At 35.4% G+C, this 12,916-nt stretch overlaps 2 protein-coding genes across 5 annotated transcripts; one reads left to right on the top strand and one right to left on the bottom strand.

Annotated features, from left to right (window-relative positions):
* Positions 1-5,523: 5,523 nt before the first annotated feature.
* On the top strand, positions 5,524-9,806 carry LOC107483963 (pentatricopeptide repeat-containing protein At3g29230-like). 4 transcript variants are annotated; one of them, XM_052258954.1, is made up of 3 exons: positions 5,524-7,511; positions 9,436-9,518; positions 9,668-9,806. In XM_052258954.1, exon 1 carries the CDS (start codon positions 5,576-5,578, stop codon positions 7,433-7,435), a length of 1,860 nt encoding a protein of 619 aa, XP_052114914.1. In that variant the 5' UTR covers positions 5,524-5,575; the 3' UTR covers positions 7,436-7,511; positions 9,436-9,518; positions 9,668-9,806. The 4 variants fall into 4 exon arrangements, with proteins under 4 accessions (XP_052114914.1, XP_015960066.1, XP_052114912.1 ...); XM_016104580.3 differs by lacking the exon at positions 9,668-9,806 and having other exon boundaries at positions 9,436-9,567; XM_052258952.1 differs by lacking the exons at positions 9,436-9,518; positions 9,668-9,806 and adding an exon at positions 8,957-9,083.
* On the bottom strand, positions 8,814-10,879 carry LOC107483974 (expansin-like B1). Its single transcript, XM_016104591.3, has 5 exons — positions 10,632-10,879; positions 10,241-10,347; positions 9,732-9,913; positions 9,456-9,588; positions 8,814-9,111 (listed from the first exon to the last, which is right to left on the bottom strand). The coding sequence occupies exons 1-5, from the start codon at positions 10,768-10,770 to the stop codon at positions 8,908-8,910; spliced, it is 765 nt and encodes a 254-aa protein (XP_015960077.1). The 5' UTR covers positions 10,771-10,879; the 3' UTR covers positions 8,814-8,907.
* Between the last annotated feature and the right edge of the window lie 2,037 nt (positions 10,880-12,916).

The following is a 12,916-nucleotide window of genomic DNA, read 5'->3' as shown; positions in this document are numbered from 1 at the left end:
AATACACGCATATATTCTCTTCTTCTTCTTTCAAATTCACGCGTACCTCCTTCTACGCAGATTCTTCTTTTGCTTCTCCTCTTCCTCCTTTTTTTGTTCTTTTCTTTCATTATCGCCATCACCAATAACACTAACATTTTGTTAATGGATTTTTTAATCCAATTGAATGGAATGCAATTGCTAAATTGAATTGAATTGAATGGACACAGGTGTTTTGAATTTGATTTTATATAATGGATAATGTTCCGTTCATTTAGGCTGCACTAAAAATTATCTTTTGTGTATTGTGTTTGGATACGATGGATAAAACACTAATGTCATGTCTAGTATTATGTTTTGATACACATGGACAAGACTAAAATATTATATAAAATGACTAAAATAGCCCTGTAAATTTAATTCTCATAACGCCTTTAGTCTGTACCTCTTGAAATTAAAATAGCTTATGATTCCAAATTTTCTACATCAAATATAAATTAATTTAATAAAAAATGAGAGTACGTAGGAGTACAGACGGAACTTAAAAAAATTATTTGAAGAGGCAACAAATTTTAATAAAGAAATATATTAGTATTTATATTAAAATAAAATTTATAAATATAATTATTTTATTTTAAAATTTATTATTAATATGTAGGAATACATATAGTTAAGATTAACAAAAAAAATAAATTTGAGTTTGATTGATAAAAAATTTTGTTTAACTTAATAAGCCAAATTAATTTTTAAAAAAATCCATTTTTACATGAAAAAACAATTAGTTTTTGCATATAAAAATCTATTTTTATTTAAAAAAACTAATTTTTTATCTAAAAACTGATTTTTCTTTATAAAAAAACTTATTTATCTACCCCCAATAAAAAATTCTACAGAAAGGAGAGAGTACCTGGAAAAGAAAGAGATAGAGAAAGAACAGGAAGAAAAAAGTATCTCTGAACAACGCAATAGGAAAAATAAGAAGGGGTAATAGTGGAAAAAAAGGAAAACAAAATTTATAAAATTGTCCGTGTTCACTCTTCCAAATCTCGTGTCCATCATTGTCCTTCGTGAAAGAGTGGACACAAAAGTATAAAAAACTGTCTTGAAAACAATATGTCCACTGTCCATGTCTATGCTTCCAAACACTTTTTAAACAAGTGTTGTCCATGTTTCCGTGTCCTGCCCCCGAAAACAAACGCTACCTTAGTACTTTACAATTGTTCACCTTAATACCGTGTTCGGTTCATTATGTAGAAAGCTGTTTTGAATTTGATTTTATATAATAAATAATGTTCCGATCATTTAGTACTATACAATTATTTCACCTTAATAATATGTTCGGTTCATTATGCAGAAAGTAGTTTTGAATTTGATTTTATATAATGGATAATGTTCCGTTTATTTAGTACTATACAATTGTTTCACCTTAATAACATGTTCGGTTCATTATGAATTGAATTGAATTGAATTGATAATCTCTAATTTGTAGACATAGGTGTTTTGAATTTGATTTTATATAATGGATAATGTTCCATTCATTTAGTACTATACAATTGTTTCACCTTAATAACGTGTTCGGTCTATTATGTAGAAAGCTATTTTGAATTTGATTTTATATAATGAATAATGTTCCGTTCAATTAGTACTATACAATTGTTGGATAAAGTTCTGTTCATTTAATACTATACAATTGTTTCACCTTAATAACGTGTTTGGTTCATTCTTGATGACTTGCATCATCTATCTATTTTCTCATAGAAATTTCTCAAAGAATAGGGACTTTCTCACTGAATTAATGCCATATTGATAGATGTATCATGAATTATTTGAATACTACCTTGAATATGTGTCTTGCATGAATTTTAGGAGAAGAAGAGAAGCAAAGAAGATGGAAATAGAAAAAAGAGGCTGGGCGTGTCAGAAGCGTGCCAACTGGCGTGGCATGCTAGGCCTAAACACCAGAGAAACATCAAGGGTGAATGTAAAGCTGGCGTGCCGTGGTCATGTCCCCAGGCGTGGCACGCCAGGCATAGTATCCAGAGAGGTGGTTTTGTGTCATCAACAAGGGCGTGCCACTAGTAATGCTCAAAGGCGTGGCACACCAACCTTTAACAAGGGCATACCTACAGGCGTGGCACACCTGACAGTTTTCAGAGAGGTGATTTTGGGTCATCAACAAGGGCGTGGCACGCTAAGCTTAGTTTTCAGAAAATGAATTTTGAGGCAAACAACACAGATGTGGCCACGAGTGCAAGGGCGTGGCATGCCAGATCCCACCACAAGCGTGTCTATGGGCGTGCCAAGGGCGTGGCATGCTGGGCTAGAGGTCCAGAAGTACTCCCAAACTCCTCCAACAAAGGCATGTCTATGACGTGTAATGCGAAGTGCCACGCTAGGATGTCTTAAATGGGCGTACCATTGGGCATGCTTAAAGGCATGGCATGCCAACTCAAGAAGGAGGATGTGTCAAGGGCGTGCCAATGAGTGTGGCATGCCAGGTATCCAGAATGAAAGAATTACAAGTAAAGGTCGCATGGGCGTGTACTTTGGCGCTCCACGCCAATTTTGCAAAGCCAGCGTGCCACTGGACATGCTCGAAGGCGTGGCAGGGAATAATGACCAGAAAAGGATTTTGGAACCCTCACAATGGGCGTGCCGGTAGCGTGTTTTGGACGTGACACGCTAGTTCTACTTCATTGGGCATGTCAATGGAAGTGAAACTTTAGAGTAGCACACCAACCCTCAATATTGGCGTGTCAAGGGGCGTGTCCCAGGCGTGGTACACTGGGCTTACTGACCAGGGATATCCCTGGAGCCATTATAATGGGCGTGCCAGCAGCGTGCTTTGGGCGTGGCACGCTAGTTCTACTTCAATGGGCTTGTCAATGGGAGTGAAACTTCAGAGTGGCACGCCAATCATCAATGTTGGCATGTCAATAGGCATACCGCAAGCGTGGCATGCTGGGCCAACATCACAGAAAGTATTCCAAGGACTCCAAAACAAGGCGTGTTAGCCAAGTGGGACGTCAACTCTGACTACACTGGCGTGTCACTGAGCGTGCACTATGACGTGGCACGCCAGGTAGCAAAGTGAGAAGAAAGTAGGGGCCTGCTCGAAGGCGTGGTACGCTACTCAGCACGCCTCCCTTCAGCAAAGATTGGGCCTAATTTTAGTTAGTTAGAAAATTTTACTTATACTTTTTGAACTAGGAGTAGTATAAAAACCTCAAGAAGGTACTTTAGTAGGGATCTTCTTTTTCCACTTCTGACTCCCATCTCACTTTTCATCTTTTATACTTGAGCTATAAATAGCTAACTTCCCTTTCATTGGGGGAGGGAGCTCTATCGTATTTTGATGGATCGATAGTGAAATCTGATTTCTTCTTCACTTCATCTTTTATTTGATTTGGTAGAAAGATCTTCGTTCTACATTCAAGGATTTAATTATCTTGGAAAAAGATTGAGTTCACATGGATTCTATGTGAGCCTTGGAAAAGGGATTATAGAGTCATGCTTGAAGTTCGTTCTCACAATTGAATATATTTGAGTTTGGGTTTGATATAGTGACATGTAATCATCCTAAAACTTGGGTTTAAGAGATTGTGTGACCTTAAATCAGGGACCAATCTTCATTTTTTTTCATGAACAATTAGATCAAGAAATTGGCAATTGATCAAGTTTAGAGAGATTGGATCACTAAGAGATTGAGATTCAATCACTCATAATTGGCCAAGAGATCAATGAATTAAATGATTGAGAAAAGAATGAGTACACTTTGATCTAGAGATTACAGTATCTCTTGAACCCAATAATTCTTCCTATTCTTATCTTTTCACTTCCTGATTATACTTTTACATTTAATGCTTATTTCCCTTACCCCATTATTATTTCAATTCTTTACTTTCACCTTTTACTCGCTTTCAATTTACTTTATGTAATTTAGATTCTAAGTGTTTTACATTTCAGCTCTCTAATTTAGTCATTTAATTTCTTACCATTTATGTTTCAGTTATTTAATTCATTGGTGATTCATCAATCCTCAATCATTGATTTGTTCAACTAAGATCACTAATAGACTAAAGTTGCTTGAATCTACCAATCCTTGTGGGATCGACCTCATTCAAAGTGAGTTATATTACTTGATACGACTCGTTGCACTTGCCAGTACTCCTACGGAATATTGTGTTTCATAATTTCCGCATCAATTATGCAAAAAACTATTTTGAATTTGATTTTATATAATGGATAATGTTCCGTTCATTTAGTATTATACAATTGTTTCACTTTAATAATATGTTTGGTTCATTATAAATTAAATTGAATTAAATGGACGCAGGTGTTCTGAATTGAATTGATAATCTGAGGAGGAAAAGAAGAAGGAAAGAAGAAAAATCTGCGTGTGCAAATTTGGAAAAAAAAGAAGAAAAAGGAGAAAGAGAAGAAGAAGAAGAGAAAAAGAACCTGCGCAAATTTGGAAGAAGAAGAAATATAAGGAGGAGGAGAAGGAAAAGAAAGAGAAGATAAAAAAGAAGAAGTGAGTAATTTAAAAAATTGTTACAACAATTTAGATAGACTTACATAAAGATTTTGCTTGGATATATAGAACTTTATTCTATAAGAAAAATGTCACCATTGTACTTCTCCTAAAGAAAAAACTACTAAAAGTACCCATGAAGTTTACGAACACTGACAAAATACCCATAAACTAAGGAAATTAATGATGTACCCATGGAAGATGAGTTCCATATGACAAAAGTATCCAAATCATAATTTTTTGTTTATTTTTTTAATAAAATTCCCAAACTATCCCCACCCTCAACTTCAACTCACTTTTTTAATCTTCCATAACTCAACATGCACCTTTAAAACTTGCTATAGAATCCAAAACTACTCCTACAACAGATGAAATGAATCTTTTATGGTGAAAATTTCGAATAATAACGCAACAAAGGATTGCAGCGTCGAGATTAACAAAAGAATTAATCAATACTGATGAAGAATGAGAGAAAGAATCATAAAGGAACAGCTTTTAATCGTTTCATTTGTTTTTTCCTTTTTTCTTAATTTGAGGGCTTTCTTTGTGTGAAGGGATTGGCGAAAAAAATGGAAAAGAGCTTACCATACTAAATTTATCTGTTAGGAATCGGTCGAAGTCCTCTACCACCACCACCACCATTGATTTTGGCCTGGTCTATTATAGGAGTAGTTTTAGACTCCATGACAAAGGTTTTAAAGGTACAAGTTGGGTTATGGAAGGTTGAAAAAGTAAGTTGAGGTTGAGAGTGAGGGTAGTTTGAGAATTTTATTAAAAAATTAACAAAAAAATTAGGGTTTAGATACTTTTGTCATACAAACCCCGTGGGTACATCATTAATTTCCTTAGTTTATGGGTACTTTTGTCAGCGTTCGTAAACTTCATGGGTACTTTTGGTACAACAATTTAGATAGACTTACATAAAGATTTTGCTTGGATATATAGAACTTTATTCTATAAGAAAAATGTCACCATTGTACTTCTCCTAAATTTAAATGGACCGTTATAAAATTAAGTTGAAGCTAAAAGGAACTGAAACCAACACCTTACCGCCTAAACGAAATGGCAGTTAGGCCTAAACTATCTTCTCTGTCTCGCTCTCGTTCACCATCACTGCACAACAACAACCTCAGCCTCTCCGAACAAATCTTACCCATACTGGATCCAACCCACCCCATCTTATTCTTGCTTGACTCATGCGCCGGCATTCGACAGTTCAACCAGGTCCACACCCAGCTCCTCGTTTCTGGAATCTTCCAGAACCCTCTCGCAGCTGGCAGGGCGATCAAGAAGCTCTGCTCTGACCCCCTCACTGCCCCACGTGCCACTCACCTGTTCGATTACGTGCGCCAGCCTGATGCTTTCCTCTGCAACACCATCATGCGGAGCCACGCTCGCAGGGGCGATTCCTCCGGGGCGCTTCGCTTCTACTACGACAGAATGATCTCCCGCTGTGTCGAGCCAAATCACTACACGTTCCCGATTCTGATCAAGATTTCTGGGGATGTTGGGTCCGTGGGAGAAGGGGAAAAAGGGCATGCCAGGGTTGTGAAATTCGGGTTTGAATCAGATTTGTTTGTTAGGAACTCACTGATACGGATGTACTCGGTTTTTGGGAGGGTTGCGGATGCACGTGCGGTGTTTGAGGGAAGTTCTGTGTTGGATTTGGTGAGTTATAACTCGATGATAGATGGGTATATGAAGAATGGAGGAATTGGAGATGCTCGCCAGTTGTTTGATGAAATGCCAGAGAGGGATGTTTTTAGTTGGAATTCGCTGATCGCAGGGTATGTGGAAGTTCGTGATTTGGAGTCTGCGAATGAGTTGTTTGAGAGAATGCCTGTCAGAGATGTAGTGTCTTGGAATTGTATGGTTGATGGGTATGCAAGGATTGGGGATGTTTTTAGGGCTCTTGAGTTGTTTGACCTGATGCCTGTGAGGAATGTAGTTTCGTGGAATTCCATGTTGGCATTGTATGTGCGGGTCAAGAAGTTCAGTGAGTGTTTGAGAATGTTTGAGAGGATGATGGAGAGTGGCGAAGTTGTGCCAAATGAGGCTACCATGGTGAGCGTGCTGACAGCATGTGCTAATTTAGGGAGGATTGATATGGGCATTTGGGTTCATTCTTTTATCAAAAGTAGGAACATTAAACCTGATGTCTTGCTTTCAACCTGTCTTCTGACAATGTATGCAAAATGTGGGGCTATGGATCTGGCTAGAGATGTTTTTAACAAGATGCCAGTTAAGAGCATTGTATCATGGAACTCTATGATCATGGCATATGGCTTGCATGGCAGTGGGGACAAAGCTTTGGAACTATTCTTGGAGATGGAGAAGTCAGGTCTGCAGCCAAATGATGCTACTTTCATTAGCGTCTTATCTGCATGTACACATGCAGGTATGGTCATGGAGGGTTGTTGGTATTTTGGCCTCATGTGTCGAGTTTACAAAATTGAACCCAAGGTTGAACACTATGGTTGCATGGTTGATCTCCTAGCTCGAGCTGGTTTGGTGAAAAACTCGGAAGATCTTATAAGAAAGGTCCCCAAGGCTGGATCTGTATTATGGGGTGCATTGCTTTCTGGTTGTAGGACGCATATAGACCTGGAGCTTGGAGAGTTTGCAGCCAAGAGACTTATTGAGATGGAACCACTGGATATTGGTCCTTATATAATGCTCTCAAACATCTATGCTGCTGAAGGGAGATGGGATGATGTTGAACATGTGAGGCTGATGATAAAGGGAAAAGGACTACAGAAAGAAGCAGCACCCCATTTAGTTCATCTTGAAGATTTTGAATCAGAATATTTGATTAAGAAAAAAGCTGCCTATAGGAAAAACATAATTAACTCACTGCTGGGTGAATTGGGTGCACGGATGAAAATATCATTTGGCAATTCAGTTGACAAAGTTAGTTTCTGATCTTAGGTGATCAATTCGTCGGAAAAACCAGCATCATCACCCAATTCATGTACGACAAATTCGTCAACACTAACAGGTTTGTTACGCGTTTTCAGATCCAAGATCATGTCTTTGTTTCTCAAGTAAAATGCTGATTTACTTTTTTTTTTTAAACAAAAAGCTCAATACAATAAAGTGGAGCATCAAAGGAAAAGTACTAAATAGATAAAACAAATTAATTCCTAATCATCTTCGTCAATGCCATCAACAACCCAAAAGATCAAATATCATTCCACTCTTTGTAACTCCTAATCGACCTGTTGACTATTTCCGCAATACCTGTTTTCTTGATTTCTGAAGATTCTGTGATTCCTTTCTAACCAAGTGCTTCAGATGATAACAACAAAACCAAACTCACCGCTATACTAGAATACTAAATATTGGAATCATGTAGTGATTTTGGTATTTATTTATGCTTTCCCCTTATTCTAAGTGAAGGATGTAAGCACAGGATCTCATACTTTAAAATCACATTTTCATTTGTTTACTCTTAGGGTTGTGTGGTTCGTAGAATATTTTCACATTCTTGGGAAACTTACACTAAAAATACATTCTCATATAAGATTTTTAGTGTAAAATTCCCAGAATGTAAAACCATTCAACGAATCACACACCCCTTGGTTCCTTTCCACATGAGATATAAAATTTCCATGGAGTTTTGGAATCTACAAATCCCTCCCTTCCATTTCTTTCTATTCTTACACACTCCTAATGTTTATTTTGTTTCTTTTGTATGTCATACTTTATATTTGACTTGAGTGACTTCAAATTTGTTTGTTGTATTCTCAAGATGTGATGTTTAATGTTTACTAAAATCAAAGCTCTTTCATTCTTGTTTTGGAAAATTCTATCCATTTGTATCGAAGTCATTTACTTCTGTTTCACACCTTTTGAAATCCAGCTAATGCTTAATATCTTCATATATGGTATCAGATTGCAAACCATCCCAAAACAGTCTCGCTTTCCCTGATAAAAGGATTTCCATAAGATATCAGATTGCTAGTTCCATGTTTGGTCCATAATTGTCTGACCTTATTTGAAAGAATTGTTTGAGGCATATATTTTGAAGATTAATTAATGAAACAATCAATTGTGTTAATGTTTCCAATTAATATTTCATAATGTGCAAATGTCAGAATCCTTCGTCAAAGTTGAGAGAAAGCTTTAAGCATTTGGCTCCCCACTGAAAATTTGTATTGTATTTGTACACCTTGTGAGTGATTCTTGATATGATCATTCCAGAGTTCAGTTATTGATCAGTTGAAAGCTAGATGGAGACCAAATAATAAATTTATCAAGGGAAAGACAATCAAGTAGATGGGATTGTAAAAAAGGGTGATTGACTGAACTTGATAGGATGGATTGATGCCTTATTTTATTCTTTCATTACAGAAAGGTTTATGATTAGATGATATTTCATTTTTGCTGTTTTTCTATTTGTCCACTTGTACTCCTGAGTCATATGTCTCCCCTGCTTTCCAGTCTTCTGGTATGTTACTACTGGGGACAACCCATGTTTGGTCTCCATCTTCAGCACTAAACAGCATCCGTAACGACAGAGGTCCACTTGGTGGAGAGGTAGTAGTCCAGACTGCTCCATGAGTCCGATCCAGTAACTTACAGACAAAGTTCTGCGTCTGCACACGGTACAAGAGATTACAATGTCATTGTCACTGCTAGTTTGCCAGCATTATTTCCTAATAAGACACTGGATCCTTCTTCCTTAGTTTATCTCTTTGTTTTTGTGTATTATTTCCTTTCTGTATAGTGACAAGTTAACCGCTAATGCTATTGCAGTTTATTTCTGTTTGAAGTGTTCTATTTAAATAAATGTTTGAAGATAGAGCATGATTATGTGATCTTTAACACACTGTTTATTTCCAAGTCCTCCTTCACAAAATTATCTGTTTAAAGCATTGAGTTTATTCATCTCAGAGATTTATGAATTCCAATTTGCACAGGAAAAGGAGGCAAAAACTACCTCACAGAGCTGCACAGCAGTTATGTCTCTCATTCCTTGTTGGAACCATATGACAAAAGCCAAGTAATTAGGATTACTGCTGCTCTCATCTATCTTAATTGTTATGTTTTTGTTTGGGTAGCTGCATGAAACACTTGAGAAGAAGAGAGAGAGGCCTCAGTTAAATCTTTAATCCATTGAATATATGTGTGTGTGTTTGTAAATATCTACAGCTTCAAAAGTTGATGATGCAAACATGAACTCATAGGGTTTTATCTGTGTAAAATTATATCATACCGCCTGTATTCAATATCAACTATGCCAAGAGCTAATAGATAAGGAGCTTTGTCACTGGTCTGAGCCATCCCACCAAAGGCTCGTTGACTCAGAATGAAGTCGGTGCCATCACCTGAGCCTTGGTCAGTTATAACTACAGTGACACCATTGTCTAAGCAATAGGTATTGTTTGTACACCTTACCTGAGCAAGTATCAAAAGTACAACATCATGACATCTCTACTACTTTGAACCATGTGAATTGCTGTTGAATTGTTACATGTTTGAAAGTCAGAGCACCAAATGGAAGAAATAGGAAAGAAGAATTTTTTTTGTGTGATAAGAATAAGATTCATAGGTTTTAAGTGAATGCCTTTTTTTAAATATATACACATATACATATATACTTCATTCAAAAAAACATGCTAAGTTGGTGGCCTACAGTAATTGGCAGTTTGCCACATAGCTGGATCCTTGATGAACTCTCTTTGTAGTTCTTATGCAGTAATGCTAACTTGATTACGCACTTACCTGGTAACAGGAGCCACAGCCAACACCATTACGGTAAAGATTGGATGCAGCTGATACATCGCCACCATTAATGGTAGCACCAAAGGAACCGAATCCGCATGCACCAGCTGAAATGAATGTAAGAGGAGCATATGTATCAGTCAAAAGTATGAGCACATGTTTGAGCATGTTTACTAGTTTCTCAATTCAGATGTGCACTTTTTGTTATCCTTCTAGCAGTTTTATTGACAATGCTACAGTCCATGCACCAAGATAAAATTGTGTGTATCATGCACTAAGATTGTCCAGTGATATATGTTAGCATAACTTTACATTGATAACTTCTATTAAATCTACATAATTAGATTCTCCTAGTGTATTATGCACTAAGTTCATTCCCTAGTTTTATTACCATCTGTGCCATTTACTTCAGAGTTCGGGTAATATTCTGCTCGAGATTGAACAAAACAATCAGTGCATGAAGTATCTGCCAGAGTTTGCATGCAAAGCAAGGTGGTAATAACCAGAGGACCCAAAAGTGAGACAGCCATGAAGGGAAGAATAAAGAAAGCAGTTAAGGTGGAGAAGAAAAAGTGAAAAACAGAAACTAGTTTATGCTTGAAGAGAACCGGGCTTCTTCTATTTATAGAAAATTGGTTTGGTCAATCTTACAAACTTTGACGTTCCAAATATAAAGAATAAAAATCAGAGGAAGAGCATTATACCCTCAGAATTTTGGGAATATACAAAATGATTTCTAACATTTTCGATATTTGCAAATCAGCCTTTCTCTTAAGTAAACAAAAGGCTAAAATATTCAAGAATAGAGAGAAGTAAATTTGAGTATTTTCTAAAGTATGGAGGTAAAGTGCACTTTGCCATCCGAAAGTTGGCATTGTTTTCCAAATTAGTATGTTTGTTCTATTTGTTTTGGTTGTAGTGATTTCTCACACAATTATAAATCAAGAGTAGCAGTTAGTTATGATTCGTTATATATAGAGAAAGTGTAAAGAATTAACTTTTAGTTAGTAAAATTAGTCAATTTTTTTAATTCTAAAAATACTTCTTTTGGAGAATTTAGAGTTTCGAATCTATAATTTAGGATTTAGAATTAAGGGTTTATGATTTAGTATTTACAATCTAAAATAAATAAAACAATTTTAAAAAGATTACCTGATATGAGACAAAATTGACTACCTAGGATTCTTAGTATTACTCGGTATTAATATTCCAAAGAAATAATTTACCACTCACACCATTATGTTATGTGTACTCAGATCGGACTGAAAAATCGGTAAATCGGATCCCAATCAATCCGGTTCAATCAAAAAACTGTTTAAGGTTAAGAATCAGTAAGAATTGGTCAAACTGGTGAAAACCAATCCAACCAAACCATTCAAAAGAAGATTTAGAAATTGATAAAGATGTGGTTTGAATGGTTGAACTTGTGTCCTCCTTATATTGCATGTTTTCCTTTTTTTTTTGGTGGCTATATTGCATGTTTCCCTTACCACTAACTTAGATTATTCTTTGTTATTAATATAATAAATATAAAAATACTTTAATATCAAAATAAAATTAAAAATCTTTATCATAAAAAATATTAAAATTTTATATACTTATTTAATAATAACTGAATTATAACTTATTGATTATAATTTGTTTAAGTTTAATTGTGTTTAAGATATTAGTTAAAATATGTATTTTAAATTTTAATTTTAAATTTTTTATTATTTTTTATTTTTTTATTTATATAAGACTGATTTTATCGATTCAACTAATAATTTGTCAGTTAAACCAATAAATTAATAACCTAACCGATTCATAAATTTTTGATTTGGTTTTTACCACTGTGTTCCTCGGTCCAACGGATATGTAGTCAATCATTCCATTAATAAATGTCATATTTAGTGATCGTTTACTTTTCTTCAATTTCATTAACTTTCATTCTATGTTTCAGAACACTATCTAGATAGGAAACATGAGGCAAACAGAAGAATCTTAACAGAATTATTAGCTGACATTCACAATCATAATATTTTAAAAGATAGGTTAAAACCAAAGATTGGGTTTTACTGAATTGAGAAATGTCTTAATCTTGCTTGGAACACAAGGAGGAATGGTTAGGTGGTCTTTCTCCACTATGAAGACCTTGATATTTTAATTCCCACTTGGCCACATATTACATACTAACGACATTGATCTCTGTCTGGTATCATCCATCTACTAGAGGGGCACAATGCAAAAGGAGCAGACTATAGTCATAATTAGAAAATGACTTTGGCCCTCAAAGGAGATTCTTCTGAATGTAGCACCTTTCACAGGTCATGTCCCATACATGGTGGACGTTAGTGCCATTATAATGATTTTAGGATAACTGGTCTCCTCTAGCATTATATTACACATACACTTCATTATTTTCGATGCCTCCTAAAGAAGAGTCAGTCTCGTGTTTATAAGAAAAATTAATATCATATTTTTATAAAATATAAGAATATTGAGTATAATATAAGTTAAATCTCAGAAAACTTTAATATATATATATATAATAAAGGGATGTCGTATATATTATCGTTTAAATTTATGGTAGCCGACACTTATTGGAATGTTAAGAACAGAGAAATTTGACCTAAGCAAGACCATATTTTCCATATATTGACAATTCAAAGGTGTTATCGTTATTGAAAAATGAAAAGC

The sequence above is a fragment of the Arachis duranensis genome, chromosome 1 (assembly GCF_000817695.3).
Source record: "Arachis duranensis cultivar V14167 chromosome 1, aradu.V14167.gnm2.J7QH, whole genome shotgun sequence".
Taxonomy (NCBI): domain Eukaryota; kingdom Viridiplantae; phylum Streptophyta; class Magnoliopsida; order Fabales; family Fabaceae; genus Arachis; species Arachis duranensis.
This window is presented reverse-complemented; position numbering and strand designations above follow the sequence as displayed.

Bases quoted from the DNA above. Each gene is read 5' to 3' on its own strand.
- LOC107483963 (XM_052258954.1), top strand. From the start codon at position 5,576: ATGGCAGTTAGGCCTAAACTATCTTCTCTGTCTCGCTCTCGTTCACCA.
- LOC107483974 (XM_016104591.3), bottom strand. From the start codon at position 10,770: ATGGCTGTCTCACTTTTGGGTCCTCTGGTTATTACCACCTTGCTTTGC. The intron at 9,589-9,731 runs GTATGATATAAT...CTTCTTCTCAAG, and splicing joins GTTGATATTGAATACAGGCG to TGTTTCATGCAGCTACCCAA. The intron at 9,112-9,455 runs GTAGTTTTTGCC...TACCGTGTGCAG, and splicing joins CTGCTGTGCAGCTCTGTGAG to ACGCAGAACTTTGTCTGTAA.